The sequence below is a fragment of the Electrophorus electricus genome, chromosome 18, assembly GCF_041902795.1.
Source record: "Electrophorus electricus isolate QZ-2024a chromosome 18, ASM4190279v1, whole genome shotgun sequence".
NCBI lineage: Eukaryota > Metazoa > Chordata > Actinopteri > Gymnotiformes > Gymnotidae > Electrophorus > Electrophorus electricus.
The window spans coordinates 11,095,619-11,120,000 of record NC_137514.1 but is presented as its reverse complement, the minus strand read 5'-3'; the positions used below and the strand labels follow the sequence as shown (position 1 = coordinate 11,120,000).

General features: G+C 46.2%; 2 protein-coding genes across 2 annotated transcripts in view; one reads left to right on the top strand and one right to left on the bottom strand.

Moving 5' to 3' along the window:
• tmprss3b (transmembrane serine protease 3b) overlaps positions 1-1,845 on the bottom strand; it is an 8,828-nt gene extending 6,983 nt beyond the window's left edge. The window contains exons 1-3 of the mRNA XM_027010192.3: positions 1,617-1,845; positions 1,109-1,231; positions 545-661 (exon numbers count right to left, since the gene is read on the bottom strand). Of these exons, the coding sequence (XP_026865993.3) occupies positions 545-661; positions 1,109-1,231; positions 1,617-1,845 (469 nt within the window). The remainder of the gene's footprint in view (positions 1-544; positions 662-1,108; positions 1,232-1,616) is intronic.
• Positions 1,846-6,232: 4,387 nt separating this feature from the next.
• Positions 6,233-21,731, top strand: pdxkb (pyridoxal (pyridoxine, vitamin B6) kinase b). Its single transcript, XM_035535118.2, has 11 exons — positions 6,233-6,945; positions 8,307-8,361; positions 12,145-12,249; positions 14,812-14,895; positions 15,054-15,088; positions 15,640-15,725; positions 17,177-17,222; positions 17,332-17,443; positions 17,699-17,835; positions 18,109-18,175; positions 18,345-21,731. Exons 1-11 carry the CDS (start codon positions 6,697-6,699, stop codon positions 18,455-18,457), a joined length of 1,089 nt encoding a protein of 362 aa, XP_035391011.1. The 5' UTR covers positions 6,233-6,696; the 3' UTR covers positions 18,458-21,731.
• Positions 21,732-24,382: the final 2,651 nt, after the last annotated feature.

Here is a 24,382-nt window from a genome sequence, read left to right as displayed (position 1 = left end):
AGAGAGAGAGAGAGAGAGAGAGAGAGAGAGAGAGAGAGAGAGAGAGAGAGAGAGAGAGAGAGAGAGAGAGAGAGAGAGAGAGAGAGAGAGAGAGAGAGAGAGAAAAGGAACAGTGTTCAAGGCTTCATACTCGACTTGTGTGACCTGGTAAACCTTACACAGATCGGTTAGGACCTGGCAAGGATCAGTTAGGATCAGTTTTACTACAGCGGTACAGACGTGAGGACTGACTCCCCTGCCCATCTATCTACTCCCGGGTTTTCATCTCCCAGTCTGGCTGGTTTGGGGCGGGGGAGGCTGTTCATTTCCGGGTGCAGGTTAACACGGTATGTGAGCAAAGCATAACCAGATATAATGTTTGTATTTGAGTCAAGAATCTCTCCACGTCTCTCTCTCAGTGCAGTCTGAGTGCTGCTTGGTGACGGGTATAAAAAAGCATGTAACCAGGTATCCACTGGCCTGTTTTGTGTGTGTGTGTGTGTGTGTGTGTGTGTGTGTGTGTGTGTGTGTGTGTGAGTGTGTGTCAGTGTACATACAAGCTTACCACAGTTGAGTTCATCCTCTCCTTGGCTGCAGTCTTGGACTCCATCACAAAGAGCAGATCTACTGATACACTGAGTTGAAGACACACACTGGAACTTTCCGGAGCAGCTTAGACCCACTGTCAACAAAGAGAGACAGAATCACACTTACATCCTGTCTCTACCTCTCCTAGTTTCTACCATATGCTTCCTTATTTCTCTCATATTTTCATACATATTCATATATGTATCATATATATTGATCCCAGGAACAACATCTCAGACTCTCTCTCTCTCTAAATAACACTTACACAAGCACTCCTTTTTTGTTACATCTTTGACCATATTGTTACAGGTATAACACACAACACTATAACACAAGCACCCCGGAATCAGCATTCAATTTCCAATTAGCATTCAGTTGTTTGCTGGCTACATTCAGCCTGCTAAGGGTGCAGGTCTATGCTACTTAATCACAGGGTGTAACTCATGAAATATTTACAGCGGCAAGACACTGAAGATGTCTTACATCATAAAGGCAGGATACTTAGACACACACACACACACACATACACACACACACTCACCTCCAAGACCAATGCCTACCACCAGAGTCACTGCTATAAATGCACAAAAGACGATCAGAAGTGCTAGCAAACGACGCGGTATGTATGGCCAACACAGAGACTTAGCATCTGACAGGTCTTCTCCTTCAGAGAGAGAGAGAGAGAGAGAGAGAGAGAGAGAGAGAGAGAGAGAGAGAACTGGTTCAAATCCACCCGACAAGGTATACGTGAACATAAGTACTGATAAGACACTTAACACTCCCCACATAATATACCTGGTATTATCACTGCTTTTAAAGCAAAGCAAAATACTCTGGTAACTATATTAGTTATATATGGTTCACATTAGTTAACAAAGGAACAACAGAGGAACAAAGGAACTGATGAAAATTAGTTTAAAAAAGTTCCAGCACATTTAATTTGTGGTGTTAAAGCTCCAATCCATGTAATATTTCCATACAATCTACAAGCCCAGATCTGTGCGTGACTGCGACAGACGCAGCGCGATGCAGTTCGGTGAGGGACGCACCGTGGACAAAGGGCTGCACTTTGACGATGGACATCCTACGGCCATGGGGCGCGTGCAGGGCGTGCGCCTTGTATTTGGGGAGCGGGGCGAACGCCTCAGAGGGCACATGGGGGTCCTGGGCAGAGGGTCCCAAGTCCTGAGGGAGACCGGAGCCCTGCAGGCTGCTGAAGGGGCTGATGTTGAAGACAGTGGGGGTGTCCATCGTGGGGAGGTCTTCCTCGTTCGCCATCTCCTCCTTGAAGTGGCCCAACTCTGCCTCCTCCTTAGTGGGGGTGATGGGGTGCTGAAAGGTGTGTGTGTGTGTGTGTGTGTGCATATAAATGTGAAGCATTTGACAGTTAAGAACATCAGCATCATAGCAGAGCATGAGCTATGCCATAGACTGTGCCTGGTCCTGTAATACGGCCTGGTGCTCCTCGGTTATTAACCTCATAAACTCTGTAATTTCTGTTTATTGATTCATCTTGAGCAACTTTATTCGATAACTGCTTTGATTTTTGTGATTTCAAAAACAGAGTGACGTTAGAGGTGTGTTGTTACGGGATTAAGGAAGCACAGTCTCACCGTGTAATGTTCACCCTGCCTTTTAGCAAAGTTAGCAAAGAAATGGCATCCTTTGGTTTTCTCCAGACATAAACATGGCCAAGTGCAGGTTAAACGGCTGATAGAGAGCTCACCGCCAGCCCCTGGTTTGTTTCATGGTATTTAGCAGCTGTGCTGTTAAGTGTCTATCTATTGCTGTCAGTGAACTTTAACTTGGGACCACAGTTCCTCTTTGTTAGAAGATGAAGGCACTTTAGAAATAAATCTCACTGATTTTGTCACAGAAGTCTAACCCATGGCATTTTACCAACAACAGTGTGTTTGGAGTTATAGCCAAAAGGACATCGTCAAGCACTTCAACGGGCGATACGCAGAACAGTACATACACAATGCAGTGATAATATCATCATCCTCACCTTCGCCTCAGTGTTTTGTCCCTTTGGGGTAGCCATGTCATTCTCTCCAGCCTTCTTCTCTGGTGTGACAATCGTTTCTCGGTCACCCTTATATCTCCATGTCCAGAAACCGTCCACGGCGAGACAGCCGGTGGCGCAGCAGGGACTGGGCAAGCGCAGCAGCCAGAGAAACGTCTTCGTCCGGCTGACACACGTGGAGAGAGTAGCTGATGCAGGAACGCGCGTCTTCAAGGAGTGGCAGAGACCGACGACTGGACAGAGAGCTGGCCCGTCTCGACCCCCAGAATTCCTGGATGACAAGCTATCTGTTAATAATAATTCTTTATTTAAGAAGAAGCAAACCAAAAACAAACCAAAAACCTAAAACTATGCTATACAATTGCTATACAATTAACAATTTACAATTACTAAATAATATTCTGTATTCTGCAGACCATTTATGGTAAGCAGGTTAACTAGTCATCAACTGTCTGGCTATATTTCTGAATGACTCGTGTCGTTCTCTCTCTCTCTCTCTCTTTTTCTCTCTTTCTCTCTCCCCCCGCACCCTTTTACTAGGTCAAACTGAGACACCTGATCAGGTGGGTAGCATTCTGTCATGCCACTACAACTGTGGATCATATCTCCAGGCTACAGGTTGCCTGCAGGACTCTTGTTACAGCAAAGCAGTGTGTGTGTGTGTGTGTGTGTGTGTGTGTGTGTGTGTGTTTGTCCAGGGTGGGGAGCGCAACAGCCTATTGCCAAGGAAGGAGGCCATGTGTGAACAGGTCATGACACGAGGTCAGAGGTCATCTGGCAGATGGTTGCCAGATGCTCTTTTTTAAACATTATTTATCTGTTAGAGTACCAGCCAAAATGTTGTCTTTTTAGGTCTTTAGCCATGCAAAATTCAATATGAACTACGCAGATTATTGTGCTACAGTGATTTTAGTAAAGTTATTTGTTCTGATGTCACTGAGTGATTTTGAAAGGTCCAGTGTTATGGTAAATGACAATGACTGATATGATAGGGTTCACAAATATTGAGGTTAATATACACTGCCTGACCAAAAAAAGGGTCACCATCTGGATTTAACTAAGCAAATAGGTAAGAGCCTCCCATTGGATAATTACTGCATGGGTGATTATGTTTCAGATGGTAACAATTATTTAACCCTAACTGATACAATGAGTAGCTTCTCATTTGTTAAACAAACATGTCAAAAGACACATCATGTGGGTGTGGAAAAGATGTTAATCTGTTTCAGAAGGGTTAAATTATTGACATGCATCAAGCAGAGAAAACATCTAAGGAGATTGCTGAAACTACTAAAATCAGGTTAAGAACTGTCCAATGCATTATTAAAAAGTGGAAGGACAGTTGGGAAACATCATCTTCGAGGAAGGAATGTGGTGGGAAAAAAATCTTGAATGATCATGATCAGCAATCACTTAAACGTAAGGTGAAATCAAATCGTAGAAGAACAACAGTGGGTTGTTACTCAGGGATATGTTTAATAGTGAAAGTAAGCACAAGTAAGTAAGTGTGAAGGGAACTCAAGGGATTGGGACTAAACAGCTGTGTAGCCTTAAGAAAACCACTTGTCAGTGAGGCTAACCAGCAAAAACAGCTTCAATTTGCTAGGGAGCATAAAGATTGGACTCTGGAGCAATGGAAGAAGGTCATGTGGTCTAATGAGTCCAGATTTACCCTGTTCCAGAGTGATGGGTGCATCAGGGTAAGAAGAGAGGCGGCTGAAGTGATGCACCCATCATGCCTAGTGCCTACCGTACAAGCCTGTGGGGGCAGTGCTATGATCTGGGGTTGCTGCAGTTGGTCAGGTCTAGGTTCAGCAACGTTATGCGCCCAAAGAATGAGGTCAGCTGACTACCTGAATATACTGAACGACAAGGTTATTCCATCAATGGATTTTTTTTTCCCTGATGGCACGGGCATATTCCAAGATGACAATGCCAGATTTCATCGGGCTCAAATTGTGAAAGAGTGGTTCAGGGAGCATGAGACGTCATTTTCACACATGGCTTGGCCACCACAGAGTCCAGACCTGAACCCCATTGAGAATCTTTGTGAATGTGCTGGAGAAGACTTTGCGCAGTGGTCCAAATCTCCCATCATTAATACAAGATCTTGGGGAAATATTAATGCAACGCTGGACAGAAATAAATGTTGTGACATTGCAGAAGCTTGTGGAAACAATGCCACAGCAAATGTGTGCCGTAATCAAAGCTAAAGGTGGTCCAATGAAATATCGAAGTGTGACCTTTTTTTTTTTTGGCCAAACAGTGTACATTATATTTTAATTATGGGAGGTGGAATCACACAATAAACAACCATAACTCAGTTAACCTAAAATATTTATTTGTTCTTGTGCTATGGCATGGTAATGTTAACATAATTAATTATGCATACATGTATGTGTTATTATTAATATTATTATTATTAGTAGTAGTAGAAGTAGTAGTGGTGGTAGTAGTAGTAGTAGTATTTACATTTACATTAGCATTTCTCAAACCCAAGCACTCTTTACAGACAGAACTGAGCTTTTACCATCAAGTAACACCGATAATTCACAATCCGAATATACGGAATGGGGCATAGAAAGGTATACGTGCTTTTCTGCTTTAGCGAGGTTATATGAAGGATCATAACGTGCGAATCTGTGCTTATACGCGTAGTTCGTCATTAAGGATTAATCCAAATAGCAAGGTTGTAACTGGATAACTGGAGTCTCTGATTCTAATCTCTCCTAATTGTAGTGAGAATTACGGTAAATGTAGGCTACGGTATAGATGTAGTTGTAATGGCAGCATTTGGCCAGCAGGTGTCACTGAAACGCTGATTTCGGTCGCGCCCGTGTCTCGGCTCCGTGTGCCAGCGCGTTGAGAGCTCTCGCCGGTCAAGTGGCGTGTGCTCGGCAGCGATGATTCACCGGCCCGGGTGCGCGAACACGACGGAACTGGGATGTGTGCAGCTATAATCCTCCTCTCCGTCCTTCTGCAGTCACGACGACTGAGATAAAGACGGAGAGTGCCATCGTGACTCAGCTGGCAGAAGGAAACGTTCAAATCATTCACCGTCATCCATTACCAGCTGCATCATGTTTTGGAGGCCGATAATAGAATATGTTCAGAGAAACTCGTTTTAAGAGGGGGCCGCTGGGTATAGGTTGGACTGTTAAGTATGTTTGTGGTTACTGTCCAAGTCTAACTGCTATTTAAGAAACGTGAATGTGATGATGTATTGCCCGTTTAGACGTAAAGGACCAAGTGTTACAGCCACAGAAACCTCAGGTGGACATTCTGCTCCGGACGGGCGAGCTTTCTTTAACAGTAGGCTTAATTTTTCAAACCTACCAAGTCAACTCCGATTCTTTCTTTCTTTTCTTTTCTTTTTTTTTTTTTTTGAATTAACAAATGTACCAATTTTACCCCTTCATTTAGAAAATCGCGCGTGCGTAACACCTGCAACAATGTGCAGTAAATACCTATTGTAATTTAAACATAGCAAGCACGCATGCAAGCATGCATGCATAAACGCACGCGCGGAAGATCGCGGCGAGCACGTGTTGCTGACTAGGGCTACGTCAAAAAGCACATATTAATGTTTTTGCGTCAAAGCTTGTCCTTAAAACGATAGGAGGATGTCTGGAAGCGACATATGGCAGGAAGGACCCAACTTCCGTATTAGAAGCCGCTTCAATCCTTATGGGCCGACGTGCTATTTTGCGATTAAATTTGCGTTCAGTTTTAGCACCGTTCCCCCTCGTGTTTTCACGCAGCACTAATTCTGAAAACCGCAGCGTCCGAGCGTTTCCAAAACAATCCGCTAACGTTACGTCGATTATAAATTCGTGTTAAGAGGAGCCCTTCAAAACCTGGAGTTTGACCACTTAATGAAATTTGCGTCGATCCTAAATGCATTTGTAGCAGTGATTTAATTAAATCGCATCGCTCGAAGTGCCATTCGCTGAAAAAAAAAAATACAGTTGTAACTCGCTCGAGGAAAACGAATGAAAAGAGACGGCCGCTCGGTGTCATCGTGATGTCAGCGGGTTTAGGTGCTCGGCGAGAATGCCTGAGCAGTTGCGGTCTGGGTCTGCTTCACCCATGAATGCCTCTCCATGTTGCATGTGCTGCAGTTCGGCGTGTGGCTTCTTAAATTGCCGTCGCGGAGCCCCGTTTGGAAGCGGAGGGAGCAGGCCGGCTGTTCCTCGTGCAGCCCGCAGCCGCCCGAGCCGCGTTGCGCCCGGGCGACGCGCGCGGGGCGCGCGAGCAACTTTACGCGCGAGATGGAGTGCAGAGTGCTGTCGATCCAGAGTCATGTAGTGCGGGGCTACGTGGGCAACAAATCGGCGTCGTTTCCGTTACAGGTAAGAGACGCGCTTTAACAGCCTACTTCAGCGTTTCATACACACACTTTCTTTTGATCGATTAACCGCCGGGGACGAGTAGGCTGCGGCGTGCATGTGGACCAAAGTAAAGGTCACTTGGTGGTAATATCTACTGGCACCCCCGCTGTTTTACATGCGTGTCGTGGGATCCTGTTTCACTGCTCAAAACCAAAAAACAAACAAAACAAAAAACTCTGATCTTTAGTGAAGGTTATTTCATAGTCAAAAGTTTACCCTTAATGCGCCTAATTGGTGTTGGTGTCATGTCTCCATTCTCAACAGTGTGACAGCCTTGGGTTACTCCACGCGAACATGGCTGGTAAAAGGTTGCAAGTGGAGCTCTCTGGTCCAATGTCAATTTTTAAACCCGAAACTGAAATCGCATGTACAAGTTGGCTCGCAGGAGCGGCGAGGTTCTGGGGGAATTTGACCCATCTTATTTAGTAAGCGGCCAACGACGAAACAGACACTGTTGACAACAGCAGTACTTGCGCCGTTGATCTATTTCTACCGGCCTCGCTAGAGACTCGAGGGGTGGCGATGAAACCAGCAGGCGGTTGCGCTGCTTGTTTGCTGTCCTGCTAAATGCGTTTAATCACCGGGCGCCGCCGATTCGTTTGATCCGGAGCGTGACGGTGTGTCCCGTCGGTGACGTCACAGCCCAGAAGACCAGTTCCAGCAAAAATCGTGACACTTTTCTTTCACGTTTCTCAGCTAAAAAAAACCCCCCAGTTGGCCGGCGCTCACGTTTTGTTTTTTTTTTAATTTTTAAAAATTGTTTCGTTTAGAAGCTTGGACGTTTGTGTACTTGCTTCCAAGACAGATGTCTTGAGAAGTGAAAATTCTGGTTGGTGTGTGATCAGTCTGACTGAAGTTCACCTTTTCCAACCTCGAGCCTTATTCAAATGGTTGTCCCTCCTGATTTGTATCGAGGCCTCTGCAGTGTTGCTGATTGCTCTAGTGCTGAGGAACCTCCCTCCCTTCTCGCTGGGCTTCGGCACAGTCCTGAGGGGCCGGTCGGTTAAGCCTTCCAAAGCCCTGATAAATCTTCTTTCTGAAAATTAGAAACTCATGGCACACCTTCTGCAATTTAAAAAAAAAAAAAAAAAAAGGCCACGAAGCCGCCTTCTGCTTCCGGTCAGGTTTTTTATTACCTTTTGCATTACTTGTCCTCACTACATCTGTACAGAATGCAGAAAGTTGTGACCATGTGTGGTCACTTGACTGGACTGTGAGGGCCTGGTTTGTACATGAATAAGCCATTTTTGCACCTTCTGAGCTCATGAGATTTTAGGAGTTTAAAGCGCCAACGTTTAATGTGGATTTTTTTTATATTACAGGTGATGGGGTTTGAAGTGGATTCCATCAACTCTGTCCAGTTCTCCAATCATACAGGTACGAGACATGCTGGCTGGCCTGACACACTGTCCACCTTTGTCCTTGCTGTTCTTAATGAACCCCATCGAAAACTAGGCGAACAGAAGAGACGTAACCACGAGCCAAGTTGCTACCGCTGTCATTTCTGCTCCCGGTTGAGTTTAGATGCTCGCCTCAGTCTGTCGTATCCTGGCCGGAAGGGCGCCAAAGAACAGCAGCGTGCGTTTGCGGGCCATTGATCTCCTCCTGCCCTTGCTGACCCGCTGCTTCTACGATGCTAGCGTGAGGATCTCTGAGAGGACTGTTTTGCTGGTTGTGAGTGATGGGGCAAGCTTCACAGAGGCTGGGATTGGTCTTTTGAAATCTATATGCACAATTTTCCACTCTACGCTCCCCGAAACATGATGCAGAGCTTTTCGTGCATCAGTTGCACAAACTCTGGCTTCATAAAGCTGCTGTCTGACTCAGGACCTGTCAGTCATATGCCTGATCAGCACTTTCAGCACCATATATGTAGTGTTTTGAGAGAAATTAAGTGCATATTTGACTTTTCTTGATGGGTTAGTCTTTGCCTGTTTGTCTACAAGCCTCAGCCTCTGCCTGGTCATGGCCAAATCGCGACTCTGCTTGGTCATGTTGGCAGAGGTGCGTTTTCTGAGCGTGTGCGGATGTGCTTGTCAGTACCGTGTGGGCGATCGTGTGCAAACCACATGGACACGTCAGTGGCGTTATAGGCAGACCTCCGTCTTCCGAGGTCGGTGCTGCTGTCGTATGATGAGGGAGAGAGAGAAATCTGTGACATCTGGCAGTGAGTACGCCTGCCTTTGGCCTAGATTTGAAAAATACTTTTAAAAAGGTAAATAAAAAAAGAAAATGGGTTTGCATCTGGACGTTGGTACTGGATGTCTTTCGGCTCTCAGATCGGCATTTGTTAGACTCGGAGATGGGAGGGGTCATTAGAAGGACGGAGGTGGTGTACTTGCTTGGGATTGGTGTGTAATGTGGGCCGCGGGTGACGAGACAGCAGGACACGCCTGCAGGGGGTCTGCGGGACTTGGCGAGTGCACAGTTGAGAGTTTTGGTCAGGACTGCTGAGGACGAGGAGGGAGAGCGAGAAGGTCAGATGATTGATCTTTGGGGAGAGGGGCGCGTGGCGTTTGGTGATATTCTTTCCTCTTTTATTTATACAGCCGCACAGACGAGCGCGCACACAGTCAGCAATATTATTCGATAGTAAATGAACAGTATCAGAGTCTCGCCTCAGGGGTAGAAGAAGGTGTTTTGGTTCGTGGGTTCATGGGGCTCTCTCTTTCTCGCGCGCACACACACACACTCACTCTCTTTCTCAACCTTTGCTTTAGTTCCCCAAGGTATATGTTGTTATGCTACGTGTTCCTCTGCTGGGTCTCCGGACGTTTTTGAGTGCCAAAGTTCTCAGTTCTTGTCCTAATCGTGGCGCGCACGGTCTCACTGGCTGTGGTAATGTTGGGCTTTGTTTGATGTCGGAGCTAATGAGCGCCCCCTGTGTGCGGAGGCATGTTTTAGAGGTGTAGTGTAAGTAGGAAGAATGAATACCGGGGGGGCATATAAGGTATTCTGAAGGTGAATGTGTGTGTGTGGTTTTGTCCATCTTTGAGAGAGACTGAAAGTGTGTGTCATGCTGTTAATGTGTGCTAAGCTGACTCATTGTATGTGTGTGTGTGTATACTCATTAGGCTTTCCCAGCACATGGCACTGTCTCACACTCTGTCTCATTCTGGCATCATGGGCCTCAGATGGAGGGAGCAGGAGAGGGATTGAAAAGCGTAATGATAAAAGGTGTGTGTGTCTGTGTGTTGGAGTTAGAGAGCAAGAAGGAGCCAGAAGCAGAGAAAGACAAAGACAAACGAAGTAGAGACAGAAGAGAACGGAAGGCGAGCGACAGAGATGGAGAGGTAGAGAAATGAAAAGCGCACAAAGGAGATGCGAAAGAAAAATGGTCGGCCGCGCGGGGAGCGCCAAGATTACGGCCCCCGGCCTTTAACTCTCAGCAGGTGGAGCTTTTCACAAGAAGCTCTGGCCAGAATTCACTTTTGCACTCGTTTCCTTTGTTAATAAATAGTGACCACTAGTGGGCACCAGTGAGCGTTGTACATATGGGATCATGCTTAATTGGCTACATAAATGGTTAACCCTTTCCTTGTGTTAATGGACTGGTGTTCTAGTCCAATGCTGCTTAGCTGAGGGCCTGTTAGAGCTCCCCCTCTGTCGCTAATGGCGCACCACTTAAACCTTTGCTGTGTTGGCCTGCACACCTGCAGACACTCAGCCAGCGATTACACAGCCATGTTTTTGTCTTTATTGAAATGGTAACAGAAAGTGAAGCGGAGGCTATGCCCCGTCCTTCCACTAGATGGCGCGTTCGCCGTCTCTTCACCCTGATGAACTAGGAGCACCGCCAACCTTCGTGGCCGGCCGACACGTCCGGGACCTTCTGGGGATTTTAATCTCTGACCCCCCTTACGAGAATCCTGAACTTTTTTTTTCTCTCTCCTTGATCTGGAAAGGCCAGACTCTGAATCTTCTGCAGAATGAAAACGCAGGCCATCGCTGGGGGAAAAAAACTCAAAACAATGGTGCAAAATGAACGACGCTGCTGGTGTGTAAAGCTGCTCTGTGGACCGAGGCCTTTTCGGACATGGCAATCAGACTTCTTGTCAGGAGCTTGAGCTTCAGTACCATGGAAAAGTTTTTGCTCTGGTCGTTTTCGCTCTGTGACTGCGTTAAAGGTCCATGGTGTTTGTCGTTTAGGGAAAAAAAAGGTGTGTCTCCTGTTTCTATAATTATGTACAGGTTTGTGAAAAGAAGCAGCGTAGCTTTAAAGCATCATACCTGAGCGTTTTTCTGGCGTGTGGGGGAGGCAGGTCCCAACTGGAATTCAGTAGTTGTTGGAATTGGGAATGTGCCAGAGTGATGTGATGTGCATTAGAGCTGTGTTTTCCAGCACAGAAACATTGCTGAATTGCGGCAACAGAAAATGATGACGATAGTAGGTCTTATCACAAAGAATCCCCTTTGAGTGCACGCGCGCACACGCACTGTGGCGACTCTTCTTCTCTTCCGGCCCCTCAGGCTTTCTTCTGTCCTGTTACTTAGCAACAAGCACCACACCATGTGACCAGCTTGGGTGATTCACCTGAATTGTGACATCACGGACTCCCACGGCAACAGTAACCATCTCTGACAAAGCACTGAAGCCACTGTGCATTGTGCCTGTGTGTGTTTGGGCGGGCGCATACGAGCGTGCTTGCGTGCATGGGTCTGCGTGTGTGTTCGCTTTTAGTGTCACTCTGACCAGAAGCTTCCATCCATGTGCTAGTCCAGTAAGCAAAACTCCGAGGCGTCCCTCACCCAACGTACTTCTTATGAGTCAGGCCTGCTTCAAGCAGACGGAAGCCTTTGATCGCGCTCATTTTTGCGCTCGCTCATTTAGAGCTCATTTAGCGCTCACTCACTGATGGCCAGGTCAGCATTTATGACCACAGGCTCCTTTTTGAAAGGTCTCTGTTTGAAACACTGACGCCTACACAAAACACATTAAAAACAGCTGACGTGGTCTTCACTGAATTTTAATAGCTTGCGGTCTCGGGGCCGTGTTACTCGTAGCTTTTGGATCTTTGCTGTGCTACGCTTGAGGTCACTTTGCTCTTGACGTTTATTGCTGATGTTGCCGTTGTCCTTGTGAGCAAAGCAAATAGCCTTCGACTGCTTCCTGCCTTTTCACTTATGTCCTTTTGACCTCTGACCTTTTTTGTCACCCAGGTTACGCGCACTGGAAGGGCCAGGTGCTGACGGCAGATGAGCTGCACGTGCTGTACGAAGGGATCAAACTCAACAACGTCAACCACTACGACTACGTCCTCACAGGTGAGGAAGGGAGGGATTTGAGTCCTGGGATCTGGCAACCCAAAAGCATGTGAGCCTTGCGGCGCATGGTCTACGCATATTCATTAAGGGTTGGGAATTTTGTTCCATGCCTTATTGGGATTTGGGTGGAATGTGAACTATACAGTTCTTACGGGAGTGTTGAGAAGCAGGAATCAAAGCATCATTTTCTGCACGTTTGGTTATTCCAAATCGGATCGGACAAGGTTGTTTTTCCGGCCGAGCTGCGGAACGTCGGTCCACGAATGGGCGGCTTGTCACCTCGCAACGTTCTCTCCGCCTTCTGTGTGTGCGCGTGACTGTGTTTTATGCTTGACTGTGTCTATCTTTGTGCGCGCGCGCGCGCGTGTGTGTGTGTGTGTGTGTCTGTGTCTGTGTTCGTTCCGCTCTGGATAACCCGTCCTCGCCAGGGTCACCTTGAGAACATGGTGGGGAGGAGACAGAAATGTGGAATAAGGGAACAGAAAACAGGGAGGAGCCAAAGTGAGCGTGCAGGCAGGGTGGTGGTGATGTCATTAGTGGACTGCCAGTGTGCCCCTAGCCCTTATTCCCTGCGCTGCCCTGGTGATGGGCGCATCACCTGCCCTTGTAAGGGGCAGGAGTTCTGAACACGCTGAGGGGAGCCGGACGGGTGAGGCCTGCCGATGCCATGGGAATGGAGCAACCGCGTTTTCCCACCTTTTCTTCCAGTGGACAGGGTGCGCAAGGTTTCTGCTGAGGACCGCATTGCTGACCTCACTTCCTGTCGCGGGTATTTCCTGTGACACATTTCCTGTGAGTGGCAGCGGTGTAAAGCCACTGCAAAAGAGGACAGTGACCTTGGCAGCTGTGTGTGTATGTGAAGCAACATGGTGCACTTTGACGTGTGGCCCTTGACAGTTCAGTTTCGCCGTTAATTCAAAAAATGCAAGACTTTCCTTGCGTGCAGTTACTGGCGCCACTCTATTTGTGATTTGTTTTTCCACTCCAAGCTCTGTACGACTGTCACTCACTCACTCACTCTCACACTGCAGTCTGCATTACTGTGGAAACGTCTTTCCGTGCCTTAGTCCTTATCTCCCATTTACGCCAGTCAGCAGTTCTTGAGGCTAGCGCACGCAGGGAGAAGATAGCGGAAGGTGCGCTGGAGAGAGAGAGTGAGATGGAGTGGATGCGAGAGGCGCACACATACAGAAGGAAGAGCGAGTGGCTCGGTCTTGACGTTATTCGGCCCGGCTGCCCGTGTGAGGAAGGTCCCAACTTGAGTAAGATGCCCTAGCATGATTTCCCGGGCAAACCGTGAGTACCTTTTGGACGTGCCTGTTTTATTTGAAGTCAAGGATTCCAGCTCCATTGGGCCAATGACGATAGAATCTTGGGGGTCACATGGTCTTCCTGACTGGCTAGGAGTTTCCTGCCTGTGGTGTACATGTTGGAGACACATTTAACCCTTTTAAGTGCGTTTGTGTGAAGACTATCGGCGTACTTGAGAGGGTACATCCTGTCCTTATCCTCAGGCCACTAGGCCACCCCTTCTAATGAGTGTCATCACCTGCAATTTGAAAGTTGAAGGTTAATTGTCCTTCAGCCCTAGTTAACCATTTTCTCTCTCTGATATCTTTTGTGCTAACTTTATTGACCTGGTTTTTGGTCTGTGCTTCAGCTAAATATTGACTCTATTCATTGGCTTCTCTTTGGACTTTGAGTAGTGAAGAGTTCTTGTCTTTCACCCGTTCATAACCGTGTGTGTGTGTGTGTGTGTGTGTGTGTCCAATATGGGAAAAAGGAGAGCATAGTGTTGTTTAATGCTTGGAAACCAGTTAGAACGTTATCGTTACCATAACAATGAGAGTGGGTTGGTATGTTGTCATCACCGTGATGGTAAGACCTGGTTAGAACAGTGTCATTTAATGCAACGGTGAGAACTGACTGGTACAGTGTCATTACCGTAACGCTATAACTGACAGCGTGCCTTCGTTTGTTCTGCGCGCCCTTGGTGCCCCGTCACGACGTCCATGAGATGGTGTTCACAGTGATGGTTTCGTCTGCATCTGGGTCCACGATTCGGTGCGCCCCTGGAGCGCATTATCGCTCACATAGTGTCAGTAGCAGGGGTCGGAAAAGGCCACGTTTAAAGTGTGCTAGGTCGGCTTCGAGTGCGCCTGGGCCGGGTGTGAATCTCAGGGTGGCTGCAGAGCCTGGCGGTATCTAGGACTCCCATTCCCTTCCTCCCATTTCCGTACAACGTAACGTAACCCCACCCCGCCACCGCTACCGCTACTGGCAAATGCTGCTTAAGCTCTACTAAGTTGTTGTGTGGGGTTCTTTTTAATTTAAGAAATGTTTTTAAAGGGAAGAGGGCGCGTGAGAGGTGCGCGCGCGCACACTCCGGCGGGGCCCGCTGAAGTCGGTGTCCCCCGGCCACTTTCCAGAATGCTTTATGGGTGTCCGTGAACCAGTTGGTGCATATAAAAAATTGCTCTCTGTAGGACATAAGAGCGTATTGATTGGTGCTGTGGTAGACGGGGGGAGACTCTCTGACGAAGGCTATAACTCTGGCCGCAGGTTACACCAGGGACACGTCTTTTCTGGAGATGGTGGTGGACATCGTACAGGAGCTGAAGAGGGCCAATCCTAATCTTGTGTACGGTCAGTATTTTGGCTTTTCCCGGAACTGCCCGCGCGACTTTTAGCGGGGGCTCCTCACCGATGTCTGGTCCTCGTCTGGACGGTTTGAGTGAACATGCTTGAACTCGAGCTCCGAAGCTGCATGCAGTAACCACATCTTGCTGTCTTCCACCCCGCAGTGTGCGACCCTGTCCTGGGGGATCATGGTTCAATGGTAAGCCTCTCAGGCACTTCCTTTACACCCTCGAACCCTCCCCGTTCCTGCCTGCCCTCTCTTGGTGACTATACCCCTCACCCCTCTGCTCTAGTTCCCCTTTCCTCCCAATGGATCCTCTCTCTCTCTCTCTCTCTCTCTCTCTCTCTCTCTCTCTCTCTCTCTCTCTCTCTCTCTCTCTCTCTCTCTCTCTCTGTGTGTGTGTGTTGGCAACAGGATAGTACGCATGCATGTCTTTATGCCTCGAGAGGAGAGGGGGCGGATGAAGGGGTGGGGGGGAGCCCTCCGGCAATAAACGGGGAAAGCACCTCATTTTCTGCTGCCATGGCTGCGCCTCCCCTCTGTCAACTAGCTGAGCTCTTCAGATGCGTTTATGAGTCATCGAAGCGCGTGCGTGCGTGCGCGTGTGTCTGATGACCTAAGCACCGGCTTAATGTATGTTGAAGTTCTGATCACATGAAGTTTAGTGAAAATTCCTTTGTTGTGTGTACTTTAGCGTAAATATTTTCCACGCCTTCCTCTCTCTCTCTCTCTCTCTCTCTCTTTCTCAGTATGTGCCTCAGTATCTCTATCCGGTCTACAAGGACAAAGTGGTACCTGTGGCAGACATCATTACTCCCAACCAGTTCGAGGCAGAGTAAGTACTGAAGCATCAGGTGCATGCGTGCGTGCGTCTACAAGGCTGAACGCTTCGCGTTGTCATCCAGAAGTCTGTCGTTGTCATTCATGCCGCGGTACATCAGAAGGGGCGTTTCTCATCGCGGTGGCCTGAATACTGAACCACCTCTGACTCACTTTATGGGTCGGTTGATCCTGGCACGCGGATGCCATCCTTTTTGAAAAAAAACAAAACAAAAAATATTTTTATATGGATCGGCGTTTTCATGACGTTGGATAAGTTTTGTTTCCAATAAGTAATGATGTATGAAAACGTATGAAACGACGGGCGGCAGGCGGTTCTCCCACAGTCGCTGCTTAATCGTTCAGCGGCAGCCGTCAATCTCCCTCTGGTGGTCACACCAGGAACTGCAGTTGCTCGTTGCATATTATATCCTGAAACAAGATTTTCTCAATCAGATTAACCTGTCCAACATGTTGCTGATTAATCGTCAGCGCATTATTGGCCTTTAAAATGTATTGTGAAAATATGATTAACTTTTTCCTCAGAAATATGAATTTGTGAAATGTACCACTCAACCAAATTCATTTAATGTACACTGTGAACATCTAAAATGTTTCAGTCTTTGAAACATTTGAGCTGCATGTGTCTGTCATTCTGAATAAGTCATTAAGTGGTGGTTCAGTGGTAGCTCAGTGGTCAAGGTACTTGACTTGTAATTGGAAGTTTGCTGGTTCAGGTCCCACTCCTAAGTTGCCATTCTTGGGTCCCTGAGCAAGCCCTTTAACTGCTCAAATTATACTCAGTCATAGTTGTAAATTGCTTTTTTTTTTTTTTTTGGATAAAACCAGCATAAATTTGTAGCTAAATCTGTTTGTGGATAAGAAGAGCGCATACTATCTGGGGGGGAATGCACGACACAGGTTGAATGGCCGAGGTGTTTGACCAGTGGATTGTTGTCGCGTCTTTGTATAACATGATGGGTTCGGTGACACCGAGTGTGCGCTAACCTTGCCAGCGTGGCTGCGTGTGGCCTTAGTAACTGGGGGCAGGAGTACGGATTTGTTTTGTTGGGGAAGGTTTGGTGACGTGGGGCTGGATATGGTAATGGTAGCTCAGAGGTTACGGGCTCACACACAGTGGTAGCTCAGTGGTTAAGGTGCTTGACTTGTAAATGTAAATGTATAGCCTTAGTCACCAGGGAGGCCAATGTGGGTTTATGTTTAAAAGTGAGCTTGGATAACCAGCCCTGTGAAGAGCTCCCAATGTTTCTAGGCTCCATGTGTAACGGTACAAGATATGACATATTATTATCCTGTGTATAATTACAGTCGTGTTGCAGTGTAAATGTGTTTAAAATATATCACATTTATATTTGTAACAGCTACACTTTGGACAATTACAAACAAAGTTAGTGACTTTGTCAGACTTTTGTCTGCTTATGTTTTTGTTTGTAATTGTTTTTTAAGGCTCTTGACAGGGAAGAGTATCAGCACAGAGAAAGATGCAGTGGCGGTAAGAGACCACACACACACACACACACACACACACACACACACACACACACACCTCTAGCATCTCTAATGACTTTTACTTTCTATCTGTCTTTCTTGTTCTTTGCTAGGTGATGGATCTGCTCCATAACATGGGCCCGGATACAGTGGTCATCACCAGCTCTGATCTGCCCTCCTCCCTTGGAGATCGCTTCCTGGTGTCCCTCGGCAGCCAACGCATCGGTATGTGGCCGTGCGCCCTCGGACGCGTCTGCGTGAGCGTTTGTCTGCCTTTCCCTAAATCCGTTTTGGAAAAAACCTTCTCCCTTTTTTATAAAGGCATATTATCTCATTATCGCGACATTTTATATCTGTGTGCATCAGAGTCAAAACGTGATAAAACGCTGAATGAAATGCGTGCGTCTGAATTGAGCAGTAGAGGGGGTGTAGGCTCGTATGTATGTTTTAATGTTTAATGTGTTGCACCTGCCCCGACAGTGATGCCTGATGGTACAATCTCAACTCAGCGCATCCGGATAGAGGTGCCCAAAGTGGACGCGGTGTTCGTGGGCACAGGAGACCTGTTTGCAGCCATGCTATTGGCCTGGACCCACCACTACCCCACAGACCTCAAGGTACACACACACACACACACACACACACACACACACACACACACACACACACACACACACACACACACACACACACACACACACACACACACACACACACACACACACACACACACACACCCTGGCCTGCCAGTCATTTCTGTAAGTCATTCCCCATATGTTCAATGACAGTGCAGTAAATTGTCCCCGTAATATTATCTGCTCCGGTGTCCCAGGAGGACACCATGGGGACATTTCTCAACCCTGACGTTGCTTCCCTTCTCTCCCTGACAGATGGCGTGTGAGAAGACTTTCTCCGTCATGCATCATGTCATCCAGAGGACGATCTCCTACGCTCACGGTGAGTCGTGGGCAAATGGGCCATACCTGAGCGTTTCTGCCCATGTCTCTCATTCTGTTTTCTCTCCTCTTTTTTAAAAATTCCCCGTCTCCTTCTCTGCCCGTCTCGCTTATTCATTCACCGTACCTTTTTGTTTGCTCGCTTGTCCCTCTCCCGCCCGTCTTCCCAGAGATGGCAGGCCCCGGGAGGAGGCCGAGTCCCTCCCAGCTGGAGCTGCGGATGGTCCAAAGCAAAGCGGACATCGAGGATCCGGCCATCGTCATGGAAGCCACTGTTCTATAGAAACCCCACTCGCACAAACTAACTCGCGCGCTCATCTCCTCGCTTCCCTCTGCTACAATCGCACAATGTATAGATGTCGTATGCTTTTTTGTTTCTTTTTTTTTTTTTAAGTTTCGGGGTCAGTAATGTGACGTTGCCTTAGGAATCTCAAAAGGAGGGCAGCAATTCATTCAGAGCGGGTGGGGGGGGGTGGATGGAGCGGGGGAGGGGAGGATGACTCACGGGAGGCGAGAGAGGGACGACGCCACCTCCCCCCGTTTGTGCTCCCCTGCCCTCCGTCCGTCTCTCCTCGGCGCTCGCCTAGAGCCCCTCTTCATCCGGCACATTGAACGCACTCATGGAATAGCCCAGGCAGGAGCAATCGCACGTCTATTTAAGTAAACCCGCTGAAACAAGCAGCCGGTTAAAAAAAAAAAAAAAGAAAAAAAAGAAATCGGGTCCCTGACTGGCATGACCGCAAGCCAATGGAGGCACGCGCCTTGAAAAGGATGTCCTGTTGAAAAGTGAAATAATCCAGCTGAGGATCGTTCCTCGGTACCACAGAATTTACTGTGAGGCTTTAAGCGATGAAATGTAGCCCAGCTCTAAAATTTGCAAGAGCAAATTTATTTATTCTTTTTTTTTTTTTTTTTTCCCCATGAAAACCCTGAAATGTTTATTTTTGTCTGCCGGAACCTAACGTATTTATGATATTTGTATATCCTACTGTCTTGCGTGGATGTTTTCTTTGCACACAAAAAAAGCATCGCTTGGTGCATGAGCACATGTATTTTAATCACTGCCATGATTTTAAACTCTCCCCCACCCATTTCCTCTGAGTGCTTGAAATGCAAAGACTTCTGGCATTTCAACGTGTTATTTCTGTCCAAAATGTTTTGGCCAGTGGCATTTCATTTCACTTTTAAAGACTGTATTTTACAAGGAAAGCCTGCTGTTTATAAATAAATACTAGGTGTTCATTCTACCTTTTTATTTAATAGTATTTTCATATTGTAAAGGGGAACAGTTGCACAGGCTTTTAACTTGGGAAGGTTTTAAATACCTTGGCTTATATGGTTTTGTATCTCTGCCAGTCTAACTTCTCTCTCTCTCTCTCTCTCTCTCTCTCTCTCTCTCTCTCTCGCCGGCGGGACTAGCTGGTTACACTGCTGTAAACGGCAGTAAATGGCCGATGAGTCTCCTCTTTTATCTCTGACTCCGCCCACTCCTTTACAAGTCGGGCATGTCTGTGGAAATGGCTGCTGTCGCTCGCGAGCCCCGTGCCCTTGGCTTCCCGCCATCGAGCTTTGCTCTGAGTCGTTTCTCCACCTCTCTTCTCATTGTCTCGTACGAGCTCAGCTGCTGCTATCCTCATGGTCACTGCATTCTCATTGATCTGTGCTGGGGCCCTCAGCCGCAGTGTCGTAATTCGAAGCGTGCTCACCAAGGACCTTCTAGAGGGTGGCCATGCGCAAGGCCAGGCAGGAGTTAGCGACGCTTCTGGTGACCGACTTCTATCGTGGTTATGATGCAGTGATCTGTCTTTTATCTGTGTTGTAGCGTTTGATTTGTACAGTCAATTGTGTGTGTGTGTGTGTGTGTGTGTGTGTGTGTGTGTGTGTGTGTGTGTGTGTGTAAGGGGATGGGAGAATTGTTTGTCTGTGTTTGTGTCCGTAGGTAAGATGTAAAGGTTTATCTGGGGTACTGTAGGGTTATTAAATTTTTTTTTTTTTTAAAGTAAGCTATTGAAAACTACCACCGTCTGTGTGAATGCAGCTGAATTGATCGGCCTTGGTAGAAGGTGCCTGTAGATGCTGACCTAAGCAGCGTGTTTTTGTTTTGTTGTATTTTTTTTGTTTTGTTTAGTTTTTTTCTTAGGATGGTTAGAGCTAGTACTTGAATTTATTTACCTTGCTCTAGATCAGAATGGGACAACCTCTATCCCGTTGGCAAAACCATCGGTTGCCTGCCTCCATAATCGCCAGTCACTGCCAGTTCTGTTTGTAGACAGTTGTGTGCATTTATGAGGTGGGATTCAGAGGGGAGTTAATTTTGTGTGTGCGTGTCTGTGTCTCTGCCTTCTGGAAGGACAAGTGGCCAACCTTGATATAGCCTATGAAGTCCCCCCCATCTCACACCACACCACACACACACACACACACACAAGTGAATGGCTCATTTTCTCAGTGGGCAACGGAATATTTTTGACTGTTATCACAGTGACATTTAGTGCATTCCCTGAGGGAAATGTAAGTTGGATGTTTTGGGGTGGACTACAACATTTTTGTTTCATGTACATAGTGTATGTAATACTGTGGACCTTTGCGTGTAGACTGACTGTGTGTGTGTGTGTGTGTGTGTGTGTGTGTGTGGAGCAAAAGTGACCAAATGTTACTTGTCTTAGGGGTTTGGTGAAGCGCTCCCCCTTGTGATCTGGAGCTGAGACTGTCTTAAGTGTTTTCTAGCATCTATTGTACAAAGTGATTTTGGTTGGGTCCCGAAACAATCATTAACCCTGTTTCTCTGTTGCGTTTTCATGAATCTGTAGTCGGGATGAATGAGTGCAATGTAGTATTTCCACCTCCCCGTGTGTGTGTGTGTGTAATTTAATTTTATATATATAATTTTGCATCCCCCCCCCCCCCGGTCTAGTCTAATTTGGAGCAGACGTTTAGGAAATAAGTCATTTTATTTTAGGCTTTGAAAGGGAGGTGGTAAAAATTATAGTCTACACACAGAAAATCTTTTGCCATATAGATTTTGATATGAATAATGCATTGTGTGTCTGCGTCTCTAGTCCTTGTCTATTCAGTGACCCTGCTGTACTATGTACTGTGCTGTAGTCTGTCCCCCCCCCGTAGATGTTTGCGATGCAGTGGCATGGGTCCATCACTGCACCCTTCAGAGTGCATGCCTGTCGCCACGTGGCACCCAGCTGCCAAGTAGCGGCGAAGCTGTCTGTTTTGAGCAGGATGACCTGTTGCCAGGGCAACGGTCGGCACTCCCACCCTTAGCTTCAGTATCTTTCTTCTCCTAGAACTCGTCTGCCGCATCTGTGCTTTCCTGTTTATTTAGTTTTTTTGTTTTTGTTTGTTTTGCTTCACATAACTTCTTAATGGGGACAGAAATATATAATAAAATGTTGTAAATGTTTGGTAAAAGTTTATAGTGCTTTATTTTCTGGTTTTGAATATTTTTTAACATGTTATAATGAAGATTGTAGTGTACAAATCCACATTTCTAATATATAAAATGTATGTTATGATGTAATAAAAGGAAAGTAATGATTATATTACATACGTGGTGTGCCACTAAACTAAAGGTACTGGTGGCATGCGTGTGCGCATACCTAAGGGACGTGCAGGGTAAATCTAGATCAATTTAAGTAGACAGGCTAACACCGAGGATGATTCAAGGCAAATTGCATGTAAATTTGATGGTTGTGTATTTAGGGGAGGGTGAAAAATTAATTCACAACTAATATTTTATCCAATGACTGAATAAGAGAACACTTTATTCATCCTGAAGGAAAGGGCAAGGTGCTATATATTATAGCACAATATAGAAATAAGTCATATATCTTTGTAATACAGTAACATTAGGCCTTGTGATGTCTAGTAACTAGCTCATATCAGTAGTAACAATTGCAGTATGAATACTAAAATCAATAATACAAAATACAACTTTTTTTTGGTTAGTTGGGCACAAAGAACAAAAAAAAAACTTTAAAATGAAATAAAAACAATTCTCAGAATAAAGTACAATGGCTAAAGATTATCAAAACTCATTGTACTCCATCTACTTGAGAGCACTGTACCCCCCTTTCCAGAACATCGTGTCTGTTCTTGATCACAGGATGACTGATCTCAGAAGGCTGACGGTGCATTGAGCTGATTGCTGAAATCGAGTAAGTGATGTAGAAAGCAGTCTGGCACCAATGCAGCTCAAAAAACCACTCATACAGGATGCGTAATCTATGTGAATCATTTATGGACTGACGAGGGGCGCATCGGCGATGAAAGTAGTACATGCATGTGTATAAGCCTTCACTAAGGTTCTGAGGAGTCTTAAGTATTTTCTTGGATTAAAGGATTTACACTTACAGCATTTAGCTGATGCTTTTATCCAAAGCAACTTACAATTATGAGTGAATACAACTTGAGTAATTAAGGGTCTCACTCAGGGGTCCAACACTGGCAACTTGGCAGCAGTGGGGCTTGAACCAACAACCTTCTGATTGCTAGTTCAGTACCTTATCCACTGAGCACCCCCTATGGCAAGCCTGTACTATCTGCTTTACTGATGGAGAAGCTACCATGAAAAGAAAAAAAATCACCATAGGACTTTTAGACTAATATTTACAATTAGTTGAACAGTGCACTTATGCTAATACATGACAGTTAATGGTGTGTGTCTTACACATGTAGCCTATGTATAACTCTATTTGTCTGGACTCAAAAGCTAAACAATGTTACCAGAACTGAACCTAGAAGCTTGAATTTGAACATTGTGAGGAAAAGTTCCCAAAACAACAGTTTTGTGGACCAAAATACTAGTTTGGCAGAGTGGATCATAGGCCTAGTTACATATCTGCATACAATTAGTCTGTAATCCAAAGCTATCCAGCCCATAGTGGTCCCGCAGTCAGAAACCAAACTTCAGCGAAGATCTGGAGGACAAACCATGAATGACAGCCAATCTCTAACTGCACCCCTGCCTGGATATTTTCAGACAATGGACCACTTTTAGCTCAGCAAAGACACAGACACATATATAACACTGCTTCTAGCTGACACAATCATACCAGCAAAACACCCGCTACCTGCTACTACCTTTGTAGCTTCACTGGTGTGAAAAAGGGTCCACCACCCATGTGGCATCTGCAATGGTCTTGGAGTCAGAGACTAATGGTTGGACTGGTTGTTGGTGCCATATAGGTTGGTTTGAGTATTTCAGAAACTGCTGATCTCTTGGAGTTTTCACAGTGTCTAGTGTTTGGTGTGAAAAAACTCATGCAGCGAACAGCAGTTTTGCAAGTGGAAACACCTTACCGAGCAGAGAGATACGAGGAGAACGGACCGACTGGTTTGAGCTGACAAAAAGTCCACAGTCACTCAAATAACCATCAAATGATCCAGAAAAGCATCTTGGAACATACAAGTTAATCCTTGATGCAGATGAGCTACAACAACAGAGGACCACATTGGTTTCTACTGGGTTAAGGACAGGAAGCTACAGAGAGCACAAGCTGACAAGAACTGGACCATTGAAAACTGGATAAATGTTGCCTGGCCTGATAAGTTTTGATCTGTGCTGCAGGGTGTTGATTAAAGGGTCAGATTTTGACACAAACAGCATAAATCCAAGGCCCCATCCTGTCTTGTGTCAAAGGTTCAGGCTGGTGGTTGTGGTGGAGTGGGAAATGTTTTCCTCTTTCTTTGCACATTTTAAGCCCCAAATACCAACTGAGCATTGTTCCAATGCCACAGTCTGTGTACTGTTGTGGACAATCATTCCCACTGTGAACTGGTTTCACCTCGCAGGGGATGAAAGACCTCGTTCCAGAATATCCCATTTCTTTTGAAACCTACGCTTCACATATATATATAAAATTTCAGAATGAAATAGGTTTCAGCTGTGCAAACCACGTGTTTATTAGTAATACTTCATTACATAACCTAGAGAAGAAAACAGAATGTATTGCTGATGTATGTATAAGTATAGAATAAAACAGTGCTAGGTTCACCAAAGGAACCGTAAAACAAAGACCACCTTTGAATGGTAGAGCGAGTATTACACTGAATACATTCTCTCGCATATTTAATTTGATCTTAATACTACTATTTTGGGAAAGGGGTCCCAGAACATCCAACTCAAATCATCACAATTTAGTTTTGGCCAACGTCAGTGGGTGCAAAGGTTAAGAGGAATGAGGCTGGAACTGTG

Bases quoted from the DNA above. Each gene is read 5' to 3' on its own strand.
- pdxkb (XM_035535118.2), top strand. From the start codon at position 6,697: ATGTTGCATGTGCTGCAGTTCGGCGTGTGGCTTCTTAAATTGCCGTCG. The intron at 14,896-15,053 runs GTCAGTATTTTG...TCCACCCCGCAG, and splicing joins CAATCCTAATCTTGTGTACG to TGTGCGACCCTGTCCTGGGG. The intron at 18,176-18,344 runs GTGAGTCGTGGG...CCGTCTTCCCAG, and splicing joins GACGATCTCCTACGCTCACG to AGATGGCAGGCCCCGGGAGG.